The sequence below is a fragment of the Falco punctatus genome (genome assembly GCF_963210335.1).
Source record: "Falco punctatus genome assembly, chromosome: 20".
NCBI lineage: Eukaryota > Metazoa > Chordata > Aves > Falconiformes > Falconidae > Falco > Falco punctatus.
In genome coordinates, this window is record NC_137600.1 from 128,990 (window position 1) to 150,970 (window position 21,981).

At 63.7% G+C, this 21,981-nt stretch overlaps 3 protein-coding genes across 4 annotated transcripts in view; all 3 read left to right on the forward strand.

The window, feature by feature from the left end:
• Nucleotides 1-971: 971 nt before the first annotated feature.
• Nucleotides 972-8,211, forward strand: ZMIZ2 (zinc finger MIZ-type containing 2). Of its 2 annotated transcripts, XM_080370454.1 has the most exons (19): nucleotides 973-1,130; nucleotides 1,937-2,061; nucleotides 2,160-2,274; nucleotides 2,385-2,587; nucleotides 2,674-2,866; nucleotides 2,947-3,201; nucleotides 3,286-3,459; nucleotides 3,552-3,617; nucleotides 3,694-3,865; nucleotides 4,481-4,625; nucleotides 5,168-5,378; nucleotides 5,465-5,570; nucleotides 5,783-5,940; nucleotides 6,033-6,100; nucleotides 6,195-6,263; nucleotides 6,394-6,638; nucleotides 6,752-6,927; nucleotides 7,039-7,257; nucleotides 7,375-8,210. In XM_080370454.1, the coding sequence occupies exons 2-19, from the start codon at nucleotides 2,012-2,014 to the stop codon at nucleotides 7,480-7,482; spliced, it is 2,733 nt and encodes a 910-aa protein (XP_080226580.1). In that variant the 5' UTR covers nucleotides 973-1,130; nucleotides 1,937-2,011; the 3' UTR covers nucleotides 7,483-8,210. The 2 variants fall into 2 exon arrangements, with proteins under 2 accessions (XP_080226579.1, XP_080226580.1); XM_080370453.1 differs by having other exon boundaries at nucleotides 972-1,130; nucleotides 7,039-8,211.
• Nucleotides 8,212-8,437: 226 nt separating this feature from the next.
• PPIA (peptidylprolyl isomerase A) lies at nucleotides 8,438-10,768 on the forward strand. Its single transcript, XM_080370482.1, has 5 exons — nucleotides 8,438-8,593; nucleotides 9,726-9,756; nucleotides 9,860-9,948; nucleotides 10,140-10,312; nucleotides 10,451-10,768. The coding sequence occupies exons 1-5, from the start codon at nucleotides 8,525-8,527 to the stop codon at nucleotides 10,584-10,586; spliced, it is 498 nt and encodes a 165-aa protein (XP_080226608.1). The 5' UTR covers nucleotides 8,438-8,524; the 3' UTR covers nucleotides 10,587-10,768.
• Nucleotides 10,769-18,474: 7,706 nt separating this feature from the next.
• Nucleotides 18,475-21,981, forward strand: part of NUDCD3 (NudC domain containing 3) — a 31,981-nt gene continuing 28,474 nt past the window's right edge. The window contains exons 1-2 of the mRNA XM_080370481.1: nucleotides 18,475-18,754; nucleotides 21,321-21,628. Coding sequence (XP_080226607.1) covers nucleotides 18,557-18,754; nucleotides 21,321-21,628 — 506 coding nt within the window. The 5' untranslated portion in view covers nucleotides 18,475-18,556. The remainder of the gene's footprint in view (nucleotides 18,755-21,320; nucleotides 21,629-21,981) is intronic.

Genomic DNA, 21,981 nt, shown 5'->3' on the forward strand with positions numbered 1-21,981 from the left:
GATACTGGCAGCTGGAGTCCTTGTCCACCGGGGCTGGGGCCAGCGCTGGCGCAGCTGCCCTGGCAGCTGAGAGGGGCTGGGAGCTGCCCCCACCTGCTGTGGCGCGGGGGAGACCCTTCGTGCCCCTGGTCCCCTGGGGGACTGCTCCCTGGGGCTCCCCTCTGGGGGTGACCAGTGCAATGTGCCCGGCCATCTCCCAGTCCCTCCCAGTCTGCTGTTGCACTTGCCCCTGCTGCTCGTGGAGGGGCGTGACGTGGGGTGGCTGCCCCCACCGTGGGACCAAGGCGAGTCTGGGGGTGATGCCCACCCCACCCGCCCCAGCTTCCAGGGCAGCCCGGCCGTGCCGGGGACGTGCTGTCCCACCCTGCCCGCACTGGGACCCCGGCCTGGGGCCCTGCAGCTGCTCGGGGGGCGTTCGGCTCCGTGTTCTGCCGTGGAGGTGGGGGGGGCGGGGCGCTGGGCGCTGGCTGCGGGCCGCTTCCTGCCTCCTTGGTGCGTCCCCCCGGTGCCACCCAGCTCCCCATCAGCCGTGGGGCCGGGAGTCACGGTGGGCGGGTGGCACTCGCACCGGCTGCTGGCACAAGGCAGGTGGGTGGCCGTGCCGTCGCGCCTCCCTCGTGACGCATTGTGCCGCTGCCTCCCGGTCGCCCTGGTACCCATCGGCCGTGTCCCGCCCCTGCCGGCACAGCGCCGTGTGATACACGCGTGTCGCACATCCCCCGCCCTGCACACAGGCACGCGCCGCGTCCTGCTGACACGCGCGGCCACGCACACGCGCGGCCCCGCGCTTGCCGCCCGCCGCGCTCTACCGCTCGGTGCTCGGCTGTCTGCGCCTGGCGGGGCGGAGCCGCCCGCACACACCACCCAGCTCGCGGCTTTATTGTGCGCGGCGGCGGCGGCGGCGCCGGCGGCGCGGGCTCGGCCCGGCCCGGTTCGGCCCGGCTCAGTTTGGCTCGGGTCAGCCCCGCCCCGCCCCGCGCGCCGCGCCCCGCCCCGCCGCGCCCCGCCCCCCACCCGTTCTGCCGCGGCCGTCATGGAGCCGGGGCCGCGCGCGGGCTGAAAATCCCGCGCAGCTTCCGCGCAGCCGCGCGCGCCCGGCGCCGCCAGGGCCATTTTGGGCTGCTCCGACGGTGAGTGCGGGCAGCGCCGGGGCGGGCGGGGACGGGGCGGGCAGCCCCGGGCGGGTCCCTGCGCGCAGACCCGCGCCGCCGCTGAAGATGGCACCGCGCCCCCTGTCCCACCGCGCCCGGGGGGGGTGCCATGGCAGTGGGGGGGCGGTGGCGGCCCGACCCAGACCGGCCCCGGGGCCTGTCCCCTGCGTGCCACAGGGCCCGCGGGCAGGGGAAGGGGGGGGCGAGGGGTGTCAGCGCCGCGAGGGGACGCCCGGGGACTGGGGCAGGCCGAGCCTGGCGCGGCGCGGGCGCCCCCCTCCCTTCCCTGCGGTGGCCCCGTCCCCGCCGCCCTCCCGCGGGGTCGGGGGGAACCGAAAGCTGCGGGGTGACCCCGCGGCCCCCCCCGCGCTGCTGCGCCGGGGAATACCCGCGGCGGGGGGCGATGCCGGTGGGGCCGCGTTCCACTCCCCCGGGTGTCGCCTCGGAAAGTCCCCACGGTTCCCCCCACCCGCAAGCGTGGGGGAAAGCCCACGGCCGCGGGGGCTGTGCCCACGGGAATTTTTCTGTGGATGCCGCGGTGGGCTGGCACGGGGCAGGGGGGCCTTTCTGCGTGGCCACAGACGCCCCTCGGGGCTGCGGGGGCAGGCACGTACCGGCCGGCACCCCGTGCCAGACCCGGGCAGGACGCCAAGTCCCGGTGCCGGACGGAGGCCGGACCATGCAGGCTCTGGCCCCTCTCCTCCCCCGCCGCGCGGGGTCCCTGGTCCCCTGCATCTCCTGGGGATGGCCGCCCCCTCACCCGCCGTTTCCTCTGCCTCCTGCAGCCCCGGTGACGGTGACACCGTCCCGCAGCGCCTGCCGTAGCCTCGGAAGACCCAGCCTGCGCCCGCCCGCCACTGATGAACTCCATGAACCCCATGAAACCCTCCCTGCCGCCCACGCCGCACGGGTGAGCGCTGGTACCCTGAGGCTGCACCCGCTGCCACCCTGGCCCCTGGCCTCCGTCCCTCCTGGCCTTCATCTTAATTAATTTGTTTTTCTTTCTAGTGATGGTTCATTTGCATATGAGGCTGTTCCTTGGCAACCGAGCACCAATCAGCCAGCGGGATCCCTCTCCGTGGTAACCACTGTCTGGGGTGTCAGCAACACCTCCCAGAGCCAGGTACCTGCAGCATCTTTGTCCCCCACCCCACAGACCTTCCAGCAGTTGGGCACGGCTGCCTCTGCCTGACACACCTACCACTCCCCCAACAACTGCCGTCCACTCCCCAGGTTTTTGGCAGCCCCATAGGCCCCGGGGGGAGCAGCTCCAGCACCCCGCTGCTGCCCAGTATGGCTGGCACTGGCTCAGGCATGAGCTCACCGCCGTTCCTGCCACAGCAGCCCTTTGCCGAGGGGGCACCCGGGAAGGGGTATGTGCAGCCAGGCGTCTATGGCCGCAGCACCTACCCCAGCGGGCCGGGCTTCACTGCCAGGTAAGGCTGGCCCTGCACTCCCAACCCTGGTACGTGCCCTACAGCAGGGCTGCTGCACGCCCCTTCCCCGCCTCTCTGTCCTCCAGCTATGCTGGCAGCCCTGGTGGCCCCGGTGGGATGGGGCTCCCCTCACACGCCAGCCGGCCCCCCACTGACTTCACCCAGGCAGCTGCTGCTGCTGCTGTGGCTGCCGCTGCTGCCACAGCCACGGCCACGGCTACAGCGACGGTGGCGGCACTGCAAGAGAAGCAGAGCCAGGAGCTGAGCCAGTACGGCACGGTAAGAGCCCAGCCATGGCAGAGCCAGGGAGCTGGCAGCTGCCCCTGCTGTGCCATGACCCCCCTCTCTCCCTTCTGCAGATAGGCGCTGGGCAGCCCTTCAGCAGCCAGTTCCTGCCTCATGCTGGACCCCGTGGCCCTGCCAGCATGAGCCCAGCTGGCATGGCGGGTGTTATGGCTCCCTCCGGTGTCTCCCCTGTGAGCATGAGCCCTGCACGGGTGCCCGGCACCAGCCCCCTTTATGGCGGGCAGCGGATGCCCCAGCATGCCTATCCTGGCCCCCCCCCGAGCCAGCAGCTCCCTCGCCAGAGCCTCAAGCGGGCGTACTCCAACGAGGTGAGCATCTGCACCGGCGGGGGCCGCAGCCTGCTATGACTGTCCCCTGTGCCCCTGCCAGCGCTGACCTCCCCTGCCCTGCAGGGGTACCCGGCACAGCAGTACCTCCAGGGCGGGCAGTATGCTGCGGCTGGTGCCCAGTATGCCCCCAGCGCCCCCCAGCCCTCTGCTCCGTCCGCCTCCTACCCTGGCCACAGGCTGCAGCAAGGCATGGGCCAGTACCTCTCTACCTCAGGCAATGCTGGACCCTATTACAAGGTACCACAGCGGGGACAGGGGGCACGGCGCAGGGCAGCCGGGTGTCTGCCATCCTCTGGTGCCAGCCCCTGGGGACCTTCCTCCTTCTGCAGCCAGCCGACCAGTTCAATGGACAGAGCACCGGCTTCAGCACCTACAGCCAGGCGGCCATCAATGGGGTGAGTCTCAGCTCTGGTGGGGGTGGGGGGCAATGCCGTCCCGGATGGGTGCTGAAGGTGCACGGTGCCTCCGCAGCCAGGCCGGTCGCTGCCAGGGTACCCCAGCTCACCACTGGCTGGGAACCCCACGCCACCCATGACGCCAGGTAGTGGCATCCCCCCTTACGCATCCCCGGGTCAGGATGTCAAGTCGCCCTTCCTGCCAGACATGAAGCCCAGTGTCACCTCCCTGCACCCATCCCCCTCGGGTAGGTGTCTCCAGCAGGGGTTGGGGCTGCCGGGGCTGGGGGAGGGGGCACATTATAGAGACACCTCACCCTCCCCCAGCAATGCCCCAGGTCATTAGTGTGGATGTGACTGCAGGCAGCTTGGTGGCCAGTGCCCCTTTAAGGGCAGGGTGCCAGGGGGTGGCCTCTAAGGAAAGGGGTGGGGCTTAAGCAAAGAGGGTGTGGCCACAGCCGGGGTGTGCAGGGGCTGGGGGCGGGCCTCAAAGCCATTGGCCAATGGGAGAGCAGATTGTGACAGTTGGAGGGGCTTATGAAGGCGGGACTGGCTGGTGGGAGGGGCTTCAGTCAATGGCGGCTTGGGTGGGAGGGGCTTCTGCAAGGATGGAGCCTCGGGGTGGGAGGGGCTTCTTGGAGAGGGTGGGATGTCCCAGAGTGTGAGGGGTCTTCAGTGGGCGGTGCTTCTTGGGTGGGTGGGGCTGGCTGTAGTGGGAGGGGCTTTTTTGCATGGGGTGGGGTGCCCTGGAGTAGGTGGGGCTTCCTGCAGGGCGGGTCCTCCATGGGCGGGGCTTGGTGGGGCAGGGGCGGGGCACAGGGGGTCCCTGCTGCAGGGGTCCTTGCTGAGGGTGTCCCTGGCAGGGCCAGCCCCGGGGGAGGAGCTGCGGCTGACCTTCCCGGTGCGGGATGGTGTGGTGCTGGAGCCATTCCGCCTGCAGCACAACCTGGCTGTCAGCAACCACGTCTTCCAGCTGCGCGACTCTGTCTACAAGACGCTCATGATGAGGTGGGGAGAGCGGGAGGCTGTATGGCATGGGTGGTGTCCTGCTGCCCTACCTCACGCAGCGCTTGCTTGGCGTAGTGCCGTGCAGCACGGCATGGCACAGCACGGTGTGGCGTGGAGTGGTGCAGTGCTACCCAGCATAGCTTCTCCCCGCACAGTGCTGCGTGGTGTGGTGGTACGTGGCACGGTGCAGCCTGGCACAGTGCTGTATCGCACCACAGCATGTGGTGTGGCTCGGTGTGGTTCAACACGGCACGGTGCTGTAGGGTGCAGTGGTACCCTCTATGCCGTAGCATGGCACAGTGCTGCGTGTGTGGTGGGTCAGCATGTGGCCTGGCCTGGCATGGCGCCATATGGTGTGGTGGTATGTGGCCTGGCTTGTCATGGCACAGCACTGCGTAGTGGCGCCTGGTGCGCTTTGTCACAGTGCTGTGCGGTGTGATGGTGCACGGTGCTGTACAGTGCGGTGGTACTCGGTGCAGCGGCTTGTGTGCGGGCACGTGCCCTGACCGCCCCCCTGCCCACACCCCTGCCCGCCCCACCAGGCCTGACCTGGAGCTGCAGTTCAAGTGCTACCACCACGAGGACCGGCAGATGAACACCAACTGGCCGGCCTCTGTGCAGGTGAGTGTCAACGCCACGCCGCTCACCATCGAGCGCGGTGACAACAAGACCTCCCACAAGCCACTCTACCTGAAGCACGTCTGCCAGCCTGGCAGGAACACCATCCAGATCACTGTCACTGCTTGCTGCTGTGTAAGTCACCAGGGGGGTCCCATGGCAAGGCTGGGGGCTGTGGCTGGGGCCGCAGCTCAGCCTTTTCCCTCTCCGTATCTCTGCAGTCCCATCTCTTCGTCCTGCAGCTGGTGCACCGGCCCTCGGTGCGCTCGGTGCTGCAGGGTCTTATCAAGAAGCGCCTGCTCCCTGCCGAGCACTGCATCGCCAAAAGTGAGTTCCATGGCCAGCACCCCCAGCCCACTGGGTCCTGGGGGATGGGGGGGTCTGCAGCATGGTGGTAGGACACCCTGGTTGGGGGCTGAAGCATGATTGGGATGATGGGATGCCATGCCCAGGTGCCACCACGGTGCCACCCCCATCCCAGGTGTCCTGTTTCTGACCCTTGGTGCCCCTTGCCCCGCTTCCCCCCCCCCCTTCCCCAGTCAAGCGCAACTTCAGCAGCGGAACCATCCCGGGGACCCCAGGGCCCAATGGCGAGGATGGCGTGGAGCAGACGGCCATCAAGGTGTCCCTTAAGTGCCCCATCACCTTCCGGAGGATTCAGCTCCCGGCCAGGGGCCATGACTGCCGGCACATACAGGTAGGGGGGATGGTGGCACAGGGCTGGGAGATGTCCCCCACCCGGTGTCTCCCACTTCTGCCAGCTCAGCCGCTGCTCCTCCTCCTCCACAGTGCTTTGACTTGGAGTCCTACCTGCAGCTCAACTGTGAGAGGGGGACCTGGCGGTGTCCTGTCTGCAAGTGAGTGGGGGCCCCAGCAGGGCCGTGCCCTGGTTTCCCTGCCTGGAGTGGGGGTTGGGTTCCCTGCCCTCACCCTGCCTCTCCCTGCCTGCAGTAAAACAGCCCTGCTGGAGGGGCTGGAGGTGGACCAGTACATGCTGGGCATCCTGATCTACATCCAGAAGTAAGTGTTTCCACTCTGTCTCTCCATCTGTGACTGTCACTGTGCCACCCTGGGGGGCTGTGCAGCTGATCCCTGATCCCCTGACCCCCAACATGAGCCCCCCTGCCGCTCACTATCCTGCCACCCCCAGCTCGGAGCACGAGGAGATCACCATTGACCCGACCTGCAGCTGGAAACCTGTCCCAGTCAAACCTGATGTCCATGTCAAGGAGGAGCCAGAGGGGCCAGCACTGAAGCGCTGCCGGACACTCAGTCCCACGCACATGGTGCTGCCCAACATCATGGAGATGATCGCAGCGCTGGGGCCTGGCTCCGCACCCTTCCCGACGCTGCCGCTCCCGCCGGCGGGTGCTGCTGCCGACTATAGCGCCCCAGGTATTGGGGTCGCAGGGAGGACAGGGATGGGCCCTGTCCGTGTTGTGTCATGTGTCCGTGCCACCCTCGCCCCCCCCCCCCCCCCCCCCCAATCACATCCTTTCCTCCTGCAGGTTCCAGCTTTCCAGGACCAGGGGGCTTCCCAGAGCCATTTCCCCCCCCTGGCGCCCCCACCACACCAACAGTGAGCGAATTCACACCAGGACCCCCCCCCATCTCCTACCAGTCCGACATCCCTGGCGGCCTCCTGGCCCCTGAGAAACCCCCTGCACCCCCTCTCCCTGCACAGGTCAGCTGGGCTGAGGGTGGGGGTTCCCTCAGGACCCCGTGTTTCTCCGTGGTGGGACCAGGGGGGGTCCCAGCGGAGGGAGGGTCTCACTGCCACGCTTTGTCCTTGTAGCTGCCCCCGCCAGGGCGGATGGAGCCATCCCATCCCCCGGTGCAGCCGGGGCTGCACAACCCAGCCCTGGGCAGCTCGCCGGGCCAGCCGCTGCACCACCGGAGCACGCCGGCGCGGCTCCCCCTGGGCCCCCCCGGCCCCGCGCACGCCGCCGACCTCGCCTTCCCCCCTGCGCCCGGCGTGGCCGGGGCGGGCGACGGGTCGGAGCCTGCCCTCGACGTGAGTACCCTGGGGAGTGCGGCTGGGGGTCCCACTGCCGGTTTGGGACCCCGGCTGCCACAGGGTGGGTGGGGAGGAGCTGGGGGGGCCCCGGTCATCACACACTGCCACCCCCAGCTCCTGCCCGAGCTGACGAACCCTGACGAGCTGCTCTCCTACCTGGGCCCCCCCGACCTCCCCAGCAGCAGCAATGACGACCTCCTCTCCCTCTTCGAGAACAACTGAGCCATCCTTGCTGCCCCACGGGGTCCGTGTCCCCCCCCCGCCACGGGGCCGGGGGTGCAGCACTGGCATGCCCCTGCCTGCTGCAGAGCCGGGACACCCACCTATAAGGGGGCTTGCCCCGAAGGGATGTGATGGGATGGACAGATGGACAGGCTCAGCCCCCCAGAAGCACAAGGCTGTACATAGTGTAGAAACACTACTGGCCCCCTGCCCCCCAAGACGACCCCCCCCCCCCCGTATTTAAAGGCAAGCACGTCACCACGGGGACAGCCCACGCCCCCTGTATAAATGTGCATACGCTGCTTCCCTGTGTAACATACGTGCTGGGCCGGGGGGGTGTGGGGTTTGGCCCCCCCGACTGGCCCACGGCCCTCCCCCTGCCCCCCCCCCCCCGCCGTCGAGCTCCCTGTACCGTCTGCTCATCGCTGGCTATTAAAGGATTTCGTTTCGGCGGGGATCACGCCTGTCGCTGGCCAGGCCACACCCCCCGCGTGTGCCCCTGGCTCCTTTGTCACCCTGCTGGGGCCCTGGCCCCACGCTCCACTCCATCCCCCGGGGCAGGGCGTCCCTCGTGGGTGGCCTTGCCGGGAGCGGGTTGGGGGCGTCTCGGGTCTTTCTCCAGGGCGGCTGCGGGACCGGGGGGGCCGCCACCTCCGAACCCACGCGGTCCAGCAGCTGGGGCCACCCCCACAGACCCCTGCCCTGCCTCACACCTCCTGGCCGCCCCACGCCGCTCGGCGCGCCGGGCCCCATGCCCCCGCCCACCCCCACCCCACAGCAGTACGCATGCGCGCCGCGCCCTGCCGAGCCGCCAGACCCGCGCGTCCCTCGCCCCCGCTCCCCCCCCTTCATTCGAAAGGCGGCGCTGCCGATTGGCCGCCCAGCCCGTCGCTCCGCCACAACGCCAGCAGCCGTTGGCCGGCGCTGCGGAGGAGGTGGGCCATGCCTGGTCCTATATAACGCGCGGCGGGCAGTTGGTCTCTTTCTGCTGCGCCGCGCCCGCCGCACGGAGCTGCTGCTGACGACCCGTTCCTGCCCCGCCATGGCCAACCCCGTCGTCTTCTTCGACATCGCCGCTAATGGCGAGCCCCTGGGCCGCGTCACCTTCGAGGTTGGGGGCGGGGGGGGGCGCTGCCGCCATTTCCTCGCCGGGGAACGGGGGGAGGGGCGGGGGCGCCACGCCGGGGCGGTGGGGGGCCTCCATGTGGCCGCAGCCCCCGCGGGGCGAGGGGGGAGCGCGCTCCGGGCCGCGGCGGGGAGGGAACAAAGGACCCACCGCAGCCCCCGGACCCGCCGCGCCGTCCCCGCTGCGGGCTGAGCGCGGCGGAGGATGCGGCACGGCGCGGCTCGCCCGGGGAGCGGCGGCACGCTGCCAGCCCAGGGTGTGCCGTCGCCCGGGGGTAGCCCGGCCCGGCCGCGCCGCAACGCGTGTCCCGGCCGCCCTGCCAACGGCGGGCAGCGCCAGCCCCCTGTCACTGGCCGCCTCGCCGCGCCCGGGTAGTCGCGGGGGGGGAAGGGGGTCCGGCGGGCCCGGGGCGGGGCGGGGGTGCCGCGGCGGCTTCCCCTGCCGCGGGATCGGGGCCGCGGCTGCCCGCGCCGCCATTTTGTCCCAGTCCCCCCGGAACGGGGCCGCCCCTCGGCAGGCGGCAGCCGCCCCAGGGGCACATCGCTGCGGGGGTCGCTTCTAGGGCGCCCGTGGTGCCCCCCGGGTGTGGGGAGGCCGCCGGGGAGCGAGAGCAGCGGAAGCCGGATCGCCGCGGGATTGTCGCTGCGGGGGAAGCATTTCTCGCCCCGCGGAGCATCCCTGGCTTGGCTGGGCGCTGCCCCGGGAATGGCCGCGCTGCGGCTGCTCCCTGCCGGGCTGCCCCTCGCCACGCAGATGGCTGCTCGCTGCCCGAGATTCTCCTGCAGTGGATGGGAGGCGGCGTGTGCTCTGCCGGGCAAGGCTCGAGTAAAATGGGGGGTTCTGATTTAATCCCAGCTAGCAGAACAAATGCGTGCAGCTGTCCCCCGACCTAAACTCGTTTGGGTGCCCTGTCTGTTAGTCCAGGGTTTCCAGGTGAAACTGAGGTGGGAAGTGTTGTGCAGTAGCAGACAGGGGTGAGATCCGACCTCCCAGAGGAGGTCCCTGGGCTCCAGACAGGGAAGGGAGGGGATCCCCATGGGCTGGGAGTGCCCTGTGGAGTGGGGACAGTGGCCTGTCTTCACCCCAACCTGACTAATGGCTTCTTCTCTTTTTGCAGCTGTTTGCAGACAAGGTGCCCAAGACAGCAGGTTGGTAAAGTGGCATTAGCCATGCTGCAGCTGCAGCAGACCCTAACGTTCTCCCTAAATTGAGACCAAACAAACCATTCATCGTGATTTTCCTCTTTTGCAGAAAATTTCCGTGCCCTGAGCACTGGCGAGAAGGGATTTGGCTACAAGGGGTCCTGCTTCCACAGAATCATTCCTGGGTTCATGTGCCAGGTGCGTGGTACCCCTCCTAACACACCCACCTCCCTGCTGCAGTGGATCTGGTGCTTGTGTGTGTTTCAGAGTTGGGTGCTGGCATATTTGGGGGTGGGAAGGCGGCTCTGTCTGCAGCCTCTTTGGGGCTGTTGCACCTGGTTTGAGAGTCTTCTCCTGTGCCTGTGACCTTGAATGCCGCTTTTTTGCAGGGTGGTGACTTCACACGCCACAACGGCACTGGTGGCAAATCCATCTATGGGGAGAAGTTCCCCGATGAGAACTTCATCCTGAAGCACACAGGCCCTGGCATCTTGTCCATGGCCAATGCTGGCCCCAACACAAATGGCTCTCAATTCTTTATCTGCACTGCCAAGACTGAATGGTGAGTTGGGCTGTGGGAGGGCAAGCTTAGGGGGTCCCTGGCACCCGCCCTGGTGGGGAGGGTGACATGCCAGGCTTGGTGCTGAGGTACCTGTGTGGGGACAGTAGGTGCCAGTTGTGACCAGTGCTTTCGCTGCAGGTTGGATGGCAAGCACGTTGTCTTTGGCCGTGTCAAGGAGGGGATGAATGTGGTGGAGGCTATGGAGCGCTGTGGCTCCAAAGATGGCAAAACAAGCAAGAAGATCACCATTACCGACTGCGGGCAGCTCTCATAAACCCTTCTCTTAGCAACTGACCCTTCCTTAGGCAGCATGAGCACTGTGCCCTGCTGCAGCTCACACCATCCCACCCTGCTCCTGACTTACTGCTGCGTTTCTACTGGGTTTCAGCCCCATGTGCATGGTCCAGCTGGGCCGCAGTTACCTTTATGAGTCTAAATAAAACGAGTTAAACCACAGTGGACCCCTTCTTTTCCCCCCTTACTGGGGTGGGTGGTGTGTGGGGCCTGGGTGTGGGGGGAGCATGAAGGCCCCTTGCAGTGTGGCCATGTCGTGTCCTTGGTAGGCTCCAGAGGGAATAGGTGCAGGCAGCTGGTCCTAAAACAGTTTGGGACCCCCTTCACCTACCCACTGATGTAGCCCCTGCCTCCCTTGCAGCTACATAAACCTGTCCCTCTGGCATGAAAGTGGTGGTGCCCCCTGACTTTAGGGTCCCTTGGGAACCTGCATGAACAGATGGCATTGGCTGGCTTGGGCTGTGGTAACGTGGGCATCCTAGTGCTCCCAGTAAAGCAGAGTCTGGGTCTGGGAGGATTCCAGTGTTCGCAGTTGAACCAACCCAGTTTGGCGGCAGGTCTGTGTTTGAGGGGATCCCAATGGTCCTGGTTTGGGGGTGCACAGCTCTGTTAAGAGTCTCGGTTCAGTTGCAACTTGTGCTGGGGTGGTTGGTGTTGCTGGTTCCAATGGTGCCCAGTTCTAGGATGACCCCGGTGTTCCCAGTTTGAAGGCTGCCTGGGTGAGAGTAAGACTTCACTACTCTGGGCCCAGCAAGGGCGGGCTGTTCCCCCGGTGCCCTCTTGTGGGGTGCACCCACAGCACCTGTAGTGGTTGCCACTGCCTGTACTCCCTGCTCACAACCACCCCTACCTCCAGCTGGAGCTGTGCCCTGCTGCCTGCGCTTCTGCCTGTGCTGGGAGCTACAATCTCCTGCCTGTACCTGAAGCTGAACACCTTTGCCTGCATGCAGAGCTGCGGCATCCCATAGGCTCCCTGCACTGCACTGCATGGTGGAGTCCATTGTAGAGCTGGGCTGTGGTGAGGGTGAGGTGTCAGTGAGGTGTTATCTGGCCAGTTTGTATCTGGGCTCTTCACAGAGTCACAGAATGGCTTTGGCTGGAAGGGACTTTTAAAGGCCGGGTAGTCCAACCCCACTGCCGTAATAAGGGACATCTTCAACCGTATCAAGTTGGTCTGAGTCCTGTTCAATGTGACCTTCAGTGTTTCCCAGGATGGGGCATCTACAGCCTCTGAGCAACCTGTGCCAGTGCTTCACCACCCTCATCATAAAATATTTCTTCCTGATATCTAGTCTGAATCTACCCTCCATAAGTTTCAAACCATTACCCCATGTCCTGTTGCTACAGACCATGCTAAAAGGTCTGTCCCTGCCTTTCTTATAAGCCCCCCTCATATATAAGCCTTTAGATACTGGAAGGCCACTGTAAGATCTCCCTAGAGCTTTCTCCAGGCTGAGCAACCCCAAATCCCTCAGCCTTTCCTCACAGGAGAGGAGCTCCAGCCCCCGATCATCTTTGGGGCCTCTTCTGGACTCGCTCCCACAGGGCCACGTCTCTCCTGTACTGAGGACTCCAGAGTTGGATGCGGGACTCCAGGAAGGGTCTCACCTGAGTGGAATAGAGCAGGAGAATCCCCTCCCTTGGCCTGCTGCCCATGCTGCTTTTGTTGCAGCTCAGGATTCGGTTGGCTTTCTGGGCCATGAGTGCTCATGTCCAGCTTTTCACCCATCATACCCCGCAAGTCCTTCTCGGCAGGGCTGCTCTCAATCCCTTCATCCCCCTGCCGGGATATCGATACCGGGAGTTGCCCTGACCCAAATGCAGGACCTTGCGCTTGGCCTTGTTGAACCTCATGAGGTCACATGGGCTCGTTTCTCAAGGGGCTTGTCCTGGTCCCTCTGAATGGCATCCAATCCCTCAGGCATGTCAGCTTACACTTGCACCACTGAGCTTGATGCCATCTGCAAATGTGCTGAGGGTGCACTTGATCCCACTGTCTACGCCATTGGTGAAAATACTAAACAGTCACTGATCTCTGTCCAGACACTGAGCCACTGACCACGACTCTCTGGAGTGCACAGCCATCCAGCCAATTCCTTATCCACCGAATAGTCCATCTATCAAATCCCTATCTTTCCAGTTTAGGGAGAAGGATGCTGGGGGCGGGGATGGGGCAGGCTGTGTCCAAAGACCTTGCACAAGTCTAGATGGATGACACCTTTAGCTCTTCTGTTGCCCACAGAGGCAGTCTCCTCATCATAGAAGGCCACTAAGTTACTCAGGCAGCACTGGCCCTCGGTGAAGCCATGCGGGCTGGCTGAAATCACCCCGTCCTCCACACGCCTCCGCATAGCTTCTCGAAGGGTCTGCTCCGTGATCTTCCTAGGCACGGGTTGAGAGTTCCCAGGGTCCTCTTTGCTACACTTTTAAAAATGGGTGCATTTTCCCTTTTTCCAGCCACCAGGGACTTCACCTGTCCACTGTGACCTTTCAAATGGCCTGAAGACTGGCCTGGCAACTGCATCAGCCAATTCCCTCAGGACTCCGGGATGCACCTTGTCAGGCCTCATAGACTCACGTACGTGCAGGTTCCGCAGATGGTCTCGAACCTGATCTGCTCTTGCAGGGGGAGGGAATCTGCCCCCCCCCCCCAGTCCCTGCCTTATGGTGCATTCACTCGAGGAGTGTGGGATGCGGGGCTGCCAGTGGAGACTGAGGCAAAAATGTCACTGACCGCCTCAGCCGCCTTCCCACCCGCTGCCGCCCGCCCTCGGCTGCAGCGCGGGCCATCGCGAGGTGCCCGAGGCCGCGCCGAGGCCCGGCGCTGGCGGCGGCGGACAGGGCCGCCATGGGCAGGGAAGCACCAAGCAACACTTTCCGTCCCGGCACCTCTCCCCGGGTCCCCGAGGTGGCGGGGGTCCTTCCCGGAGCCGGGCTCGGCCGAAGGCGCGGTGACGGCGCCCGCCCCGAGGCAGGTCCCGCACCCGGGTGATGCCGCCCTCTGCCAAACGGAGGCGCTGTCGGGGACGCCTTTCCGCGCGGCACCGGCGGCACGGCGGGGCCTTTCGGTGCTGGCAAGGAAGCTCGGGGGAAGAGTTTCTGCGCTGCACCGGGGGGTGGCGGCTGCGGCTGCGGCTGCCGCACCGGCTCGGCGCGGGGGAGGCCTCTGAGGCCGGCGCGGGGGTCCTGGGCGCTCCTGCTCGACCCCCCGGTGTTTCCTTCGGCTCCCGTCCCTCTCACCCCTCCCGTGTCGCGCTCAGGCTGCGGCCGGGGGCTGCGGGAGCGGCGGCACGCCGTGTGCCCCAGGAGCTCCTGCCCGAGCCTGCCCGGCCTCCAGGCCTTCCATCTTCCTTGGCCTCCTTCAGGGTCTGAGCACCCGTGGGGGACACTCTTAGAGCCCAGCTGCGCTGAGGCGAGCTGCGGCAGGCCCCTTGCACTGGCAGCCCTTGCAGGGAAGGACACCTGCCCGCTGCCCCATGGTGCTTCTCTGCGCCCGGGACGGACCCCCGGCATGGCCCTGCTGGTGCTCCCCGGGAAGCGGCACGTAAACGTTGCAGAGCTTTGCTGTCCTGATGGCAAGACCAAGGGTGACCTCTGGCCCACAGCAGCAAGTTCTGGACATCAGGTCCACCATCAGGCCCAGTTCATCCTTGTGCTCTTGGATTTTCTTCATGAGGTCACGAGGCTAACAGCTCTCCTTTGGATGAAGGTCTTGAGCACAGCTCTGAGAGGAAAGGGAGTGGAACAGCAGGCGTGGAATGCCGGTGCACTGCAACAGGTCGATGGAGGGAGGAGGTCCGTGCTGCGGAACCTCCCAGAGGTCATCCCTGCACAGAGAAAGATGCAGATAATGTGCAAAGGCAGATGCAGACACACACAAGTTATACCAAGCCAAACCAGAACGTGCTCAGGCCCTTGCTGCTTTGGGACTGTTCAGCTGAGGGTTTCCAGGACTGGTGGATGACTTTAGACTGGGGCAAAGCACTGCAGTGTGACAATTATGCTGAGAAACTGAAGTTCATCTTGGGTCAAGGCCTTCAGCTCAAATGGAGATGAACAAACAGCACTGTCCCCTTTCCCTGGCCTGGGGACCCTTGCCTGCCCTGGTCCCCCACCTTGGGCTGCTCCTAGCATCCCCAGGAACAGCACCCCCACCCCACTCCACCCTTCTACCATAACCACCAGTACCAGCACCCTCCTCCCCACACTTTGAACAACCTCCACGAGTACCTCCTGGGGACCCCCACAAAGGGCACCCCAGGGGCTGTCTTACAAATGCCTCATTCTCTATCGCACCAATTTATCTTAAAAGAGTATAAAATTGGGTAAAATTCCTTAAGATAGGCAGATAGATAGATGTACATCTAGTTGACATTGTATGCTGCACAGTCATGGTTCAGTCAGCACAACTAAAGGACCCCAGCTCACTGCAAGGAGGAGGACTGCCCCCACCCTGAAGAAGAAAGGATACTCCTGTGTCATGGTTTAACCCCAGCTGGCAACTAAATACCATGCAGCCGCTCTCTCCCTCCCCAAGGGATGGGGAGGAGGATCAGGAAGGAATGTAAAACTCAAGGATTGAGATGGATCAGGAAGTAATGTAAAACTCAAGGACTGAGATAAGAAAAATTTTATAATTTAAATAAAATAAAACCAATAGTATTAGTAATAATATTTATAATGAAAAGGAGGGAGAAGGGGAGAGAAAGAAAATCCAAAGGGAAGGGAGAAAAGAACACAAGTTATGCACAATGTAATTTTCACCACCCATTGACCGGTGCCCAACCAGTCCCCAACAGCGACTGGCAGGCCCTGGTCAGTTTATATACTGAGAGTGACATTCTATGGTATCGAATAGCCCTTCAGCTAGTTTGGGTCAGATCTCCTGGCTGTGTCCCCACCCAATTCCCTGTGCACCTCCAGCCCTCTTGCTGGAAAAGTCCTTGCCTTACTATAAACATTACCTAGCAACAACTAAAACCATCAGTTGTTATCAACATTGCTCTCGCACCAAAGCCAAAACACAGCACTGCACCAGCTGCTAAGAAGAAAATTAATGCAATTCCAGCTGAAACCAGGACACTGCATCACCCCACCCACGCCACCCCACCCTGACCTGATGCACCTGGGAAGGAAAACACCTGGTCTGAGCAGATGAACACCCCAAATCCAGCCTCACCCTAGTTTTATGAACTCTTTTCCTCCCTGTCAATAAACATTAAGAACAGCCTCTGGACTACACAGATCACACCAGCACCCCAGTCCTTCTGACACCTCTGTGAAACCCCCCCCTTATGTGGCATTAGAGATAAGGAACTGCAGCAAGACAACTCCAGGAATGGCTACATGCTCCCCACCCCTCCACTCCCCCCCCCATTAGTGGTGTTGAGGTAGCACACATGTGTTGGCATTGTAGGGCCACCAGTATTGGCCTCACCCATTCCCCCTGGATAGGAAATTCACCTCCCCACAAAAAGCATGCTTGGGATAGGAAATCATGGGGGTGGGAAACTGGTGGGATAGGAAACCATCACAGGGATGAGAAACCATCGCTGAGTTCAATAGGATGGGAAATCATTGAGGTGGGAAGTTCCAGTATGAAGAATGAAACCATCGCAAGGGTGGCTGAAGCAGGTTCTGGCAGAAAGATCGCCATGGGGATGGACCCCCCAGAACACTGTTTGTCCACAACAAACCCCCACTGACCAACACCAGAGCAGGTACAGCAGCAGGCTCCTGCTCCTCGTGGGGCCCCTGACTGCCAGGTCACACCCCCACTGGCTCTGCCTGCCAATATCTCGTCCCATCACCCCTCCTTGCTCCCCCCAACAGAGAGGTTCCTTCTCCAGCTGCCGATGGCATCAGAGGTGCCTGGTGTGAGCTTCACCGCCCTGGCCATGCCACCAGGGACACTGGTGCCCCACCAGCCGATGGGGCCAGGGTGCAGGGGAAGCCCCTGTACCCCGTGGGCTCCTGTTTGCTTCACAACACTGCCCACCCTGGCCCCACCACCCACCACCCCACGGCTCAGCACTGGGCATGGAGCCCCACCGTGCTCCATGTCCTACCCAGCAGTGCCCAGAACCTGGCGGAGGCTTTTCTGAGCTGGCAGGGGACATCCCACAGGTGCAGGACCAGCAGCCATTCACCATGGACATGACCAGCATCCGTGATATGCTGGCTTGGCTCAACACTGCTGATGGTGAGGACACCATCCCTGATGTCCCCTGCCGCAGCCAGCTGCCCGACTTGGAGTCAGGGTGGAGGGTGACTGCCCCAAGGACTGAGTAGTGACAGCGATGCTGGGGGACACTGACCCCTCCTGGGGCAAGGTAGTGATGTCTCCCTTGCTGCAGCCCCAGAGGGACCAGGGTGGGCTGGCAGCGGTCCTCCCCACCTGGCTGCCAGAGAGGCCCATGAAGCCCTCTCAGGAGAGTCCTGTGGAGACTTCACAGAGTTCTCCAGAGAGTCTCACAGAGAGTTCAGAGGGCACCGATGTACACTTTTATGGGGAGCCCCCTGAAGGGTCACCCAGAGGGTCCCCTGAAGAGACCCCTGAGGGCCCCCAGACACTCTCCTGCAGCAGCATCCTTCCCCATCCATCGCCGGCAGGTTCTGCAGAACCCGCTGTCTGCAGGCAGCAGTGCAGAGCACCCGGCCAAGCTGGAAGGTGCGAACACCTCAGCTCACCTGGGGGGCATTGGAAGGGGGCCTGGCCACAGCTGCGCCGGGGACACACCGTGCTGGGGCGGAGGAGGAGGGATGGGCACTTTCACCTTCTCCCACCTCACAGGAGCAGGACTCACAAATTATGGATTCGAGAACATGCAGGTGAGAAGCGTGTGATGTAAGCGACAAGACAGTGAGTGCAGGAGGTAGACCAGCCCCTGCAGGGGGACGGAGCCCTCGTTCACATCATTGTCGCTTTCCTAATGAGCTTGTAAATTAAAACTTAATTTACAGTGTGTGTAGTCCTATAAACTTGAGAGATCCAAACAGACCGTGACAGGGGACTTGGGGACACAGGAATGGGGAGGGGGTGGCTGGGAACATGTGGGCAAGTGGGGACGTGGGGCCAAAGAGGGGGAAGAGCTGTGGGGGATGGGGGACAGTGGGGTGAGGGGAACACTGGGGACAGTGCCAGGGTGCGGGGCTCAAGCCAGGGGGCCTGTCCACCTGTGAGGGTCCGAGGGACCCCATCGCACCCCTGATCTCGGGAGAAGGGACAAGGGGGTGCTTTCCCCCCACCACGGGGCACCCTCACGCTCCTGGGGGGCAGGACCCCTGCACCCCCAGAGGGATGGCAGCCTGTGCCACCAGGCTGGATGTGAAGCTGGGGTTCCCTCCGTGGGGGTGGCCGTGGAGGCAAACCTGCTGCCAGGGCCCCCCAGGACTCATGGAGTGGCGGGGTGCTATTGCCCCATGGGGGGCAGGGTGCTGTGCCCTAGGGGGACCCTGTGCCAGGACCAGCCAGGGTGAGGCTGAGAAGTGGCCGTGTAGCCCCCCCCGGCTGGCTGCAGTGGGGCTGGGGCAGGTGGGCACTAGGTGCCACAGTGGGGCTGGGGTCCCACTGCCACCCTGGGGGGCTGGGGGTCCCCGGGGCACTGCAGCACAGCAGAGCGCCCACCGGTGCCACAGGCTCGGGGGATCCTCTGGGCGTTGAGGTGATGTGGGGGGGCCTGGGGGCTACTGGGTGTCCCCCGGGTACTGGAGCAGGATGCGGGGCCCCACCGGTGCCACTGGGGGTCCCACTGCCGCTTTAAGGGGGCTGGGGGCCCCCGGGGAACCCCAGAGAGAGGGCCGGGGGCCCGGGCGTCCGGAACGTCGCGGTGCGGGGCGAGTTCTGAGCGGGCCGAACCGGAAGTGCGGGACCGGAAGCGCGGGGTAGGGTGCGGGCGGACCGGAAGCGCGGCCGGGCGCGGTTGCCGTGACAGCGGGCCCGGAGCCGCTATGGAGGCCGCGGCCGCGCTCACCGACATGTACGACCAGGCGCTGCTGGGAATCTTGCAGCACGTCGGGAACGTGGAGGAGTTTCTACGCGTCCTCTTCGGCTTCCTCTACCGCAAAACCGACTTCTACCGCCTCCTCCTGCGGCCCGGGGACCGCCTGGGCTTCCCGCCCGGCGCGGCGCAGGCCATGACCCTCCAGGTATCGGCGGGCCGCGCGGGCCTGCTGCGCTCTCTCGGCCCTGAGGGCCTCCCGGGGCCGCTGGGCCTCGGCAAGCTGTGGAGGTGACGAGGCCGGGCCGTGCTGCCTGTCGGGTGGGAGGTGGAGGCCCCGGTGGCCGGTACTGTCTCCTCCGAGCCGCGCGGGCCGTGTCCCCCGGGGCTGGACGGGTGTGTGCCCGCGGGACAGCCGGGTCTACGCTGTGACGGCTGCAGTGCAGAGCCAGGCAGGGCAGGTGGGGCTGGGACCGGGCAGCACAGCAGCCCCCGGGTTACCGACCCTGCCCGGAGGGGTGGAGGAGGTGGGTAAGGTGTCGTGGCCGGTGAGGCAGGGCGGTGGGTGCGTGGATGGGAAGCATCCCTCGTGTAAGGTGCTGAGCAGCCCCGGGAGCAGGCGGGGACTGTGAGACTTATGGCAAGAGCTGGGGTGTGAGAGATCTCTCACAGCCTGAGACCGACTGCTGGCAGCACAGGGCCAGGCTCGTCTCGTGGTGGGGCCCTGGGAGTCGTGCAGGGAGCTGCATTGGGCTCTGCTCAGCAGGAGCTCGTGGCTAGCACTGGGCTCGCCTTGATTGTGGGTGAGAGGTGGTAAAAACTCTGACTTGCTGTTTACACCACCCAGCTGGGCTGGACTTGGTGTTGGGGCAGCGCTGGAGGTCTCTGACTCAGGGCTTTTCTGGGCTGTTCTTAATATTTATTGACAGAGAGGAAATGCGTTAATAAAACTAGGTGTGATGCTGGATTTGGGGTGTTCATCTGCTCGGACCAGGTGTTTTCCTTCCCAGGTGCATCAGGCCCCGGGAATGATGCAGGCAGGCTGGTGGGAGATACCTGCCCCTCTCCTTGTGGTGGTCTGTGGCACGAGGGGGTCCTCGTCACCCCCTGGCCTCCATGTCCCCAGGTTAGTCCCTGCCATGGGAGCACACTGGGCTCTGCAGATGAGTGGGGAGCCCAGAGGAGTCTCAGGCTGCAGAGGGGAGAGTGTGGAGCCCAAACCGCTCAACAGTGGGGCAGTGATCGTGGGAAACATTTCTCATGTCCTCCCTGGGAACTATTTTGGGCCCAAGCACAAGGAGGGAGGCAGAGTGCTGCAGCCGCAGCATTTGTTCCCTGGAAAGGTGTTGGCCAGGGCAACCTTGCGGCTGCAGCCACAGGGACCTGGAGGGTGGGGGCAGTTCAGAACAGAGTTGTTCCTCCTCCCGTCTTGGCTGCAGCCCATGGGACGGACACTGTTTTGAGGCACTGTTCAGCATGATCCACGTGGGGCTGGCTTGAGCTCAGGCTTTCACTGGGGAGAAGGAGCCAGGGATGGGCACTGTGGCTTCATATGGAGTAAAAGTGATTGCAAAGAAAGAAGCAAATGGAGCGGGGGTGATGGCCAGCACTTGCCTCTCCCGTGTCATCCCATGTGCTGGTCTCTGTGTGGGGAAGAAGCCTGGGGTGAGGGGTGTGAGCAAGCACTGAGATAAAGCTGCTCCTGTCCCACTGCAGCTGCACCGGCAGGAGCCCTCCCAGCGCTGTGTCCCTTTGTCTTGCACCTCCTGTACCCAGAGGAAGACTGGACTTAAGTGGTGCTGTGGGCTGGGTGCACAGCCTAGTGTCAGTCTCCTGCTGGAAGCACTGAAGCTGACTCCCGAATATTCCTGGGAAGCAAAAGGAGGGCTGTGTTTGACACTTGCTCACTTTCCAGAGTGTGTTTACAGTGACAAATGGCCTGGTGCTTGGGTGAGAGGAGCTTCAGCTCTTCCAAGGAGCACACGTGGGTCCGGATCGCCGTGCCTCCCTCAGCTGCATCCTACAGCTGCAGGTTTAACTCAACCTGTGCTAGACAGGCAGGGCTAGAAACAAACTGCAGGGTGGGATTACATCTTCTCCTGCTGCTGCTGGCTTGGGCAGCCACCTTCTTCCCTGCCCCACCTCTGGGATTGAGGAGAGATGGCTTTTCTCTGAGCCAGTGCATGTTTTTGGCCTGAATCAGTCAGTTCTGGCTCAAAGCCCCACAAGATCGCTTTGCTCCATTCAGGCTCAGCTAGCACCCACGAAGCTGTCCTCCAGCTTCTCCTGGGGCGGCTCATCCTGTTTGCACATCAGAGGTTCGGTCCAAGCTTGCAAATGACCCCTTGGTGAGCGCTGGAACTCAGAGTGAGAGGAGGCTGGAGGGACAACAGCTCCTTTGGAGCCCCCTTCCCTGCCAGGAGTTGGAGCTCATTGCTTTCCTTTTCCCTGGAGTAAGCAGCCCTCTTTCAAGCCTGATGGGAGCTCAGCTGCCGGAACATGACCCAAGAAATTATTTCAAAAGGGCTCCCAGGAGCTGGGGCTTTCCCTTGAGGTGTGTTTAATGTGGCCATGTGACTTTTGAAATAGTTGCCAGCTGGTTTTGTTGATGACTGAACAACTTGGTGTAGGGAGTGGGGGGTGGGCTGATGTCCAGAGAGGGAGGGACAGGAGGAATAAGTGCCCCAAGTGTGCGATGCTTCTCTCCTTCTCTCCTAGCCTCTCAGGCAGAGCTTGGCAACTTGATGACCTGCTTGGTTTGTTTTTTCTTTCAGGCATTCAAAGTCTTTGAGCGGATGGCCTGGCAGGATGATGAGAAGAGGCGCCGAGAACTGGAGGCAAAACTGAGGAAGAAGGAAGAGGAGGAGGAAGCTGCTGCAGCTGCTGAGAGGGTGAAACTGTACCCTGCAGCTCAGGAGGTTGAGGTAGAGACAACAGCAGAGCATGTCCCAGCACTGGATGGCGGGGGAGCTGCGGGGACACAGGAATCATCCATAGCCCAGGACACAGCCCCCAGTCCTGTGTCAGTGGAGCCCCCGGGGGCTGCTGCCGCAGCAGAGCCCCAGCCAGCAGAACTGCCCACGTAAGGGTCTCTTACTTTCTTCATGCTCCTGGCGGGGGAGGGCAAAAACATGGAGGTGTTGTTCACTGTCCTTCTGTACAGCCCTTTTCGGGGGGTGGGTGGGGGGTGGGGTGGCCCTCCCCTGCAGGCATTTGGCCCTTTGGGCGGCTGTGAGGATTTCCCTTGTAGGTTCCTGTGGCCAGAGGCATTGTGTAATTCCCCATTGCAGGGCAGAGATTTTTCCTTTATGGGTGGTTTGATGTCTCCCCCACCACTGAGCAGGGAAGGTGGCACCTCCCTGTACAGAGCCTGGCAGAGCTGGGCTGGTCCACATGGCTTCTCCTTGTGCTGGCTACCGTGAGCAGCGTCCCAGC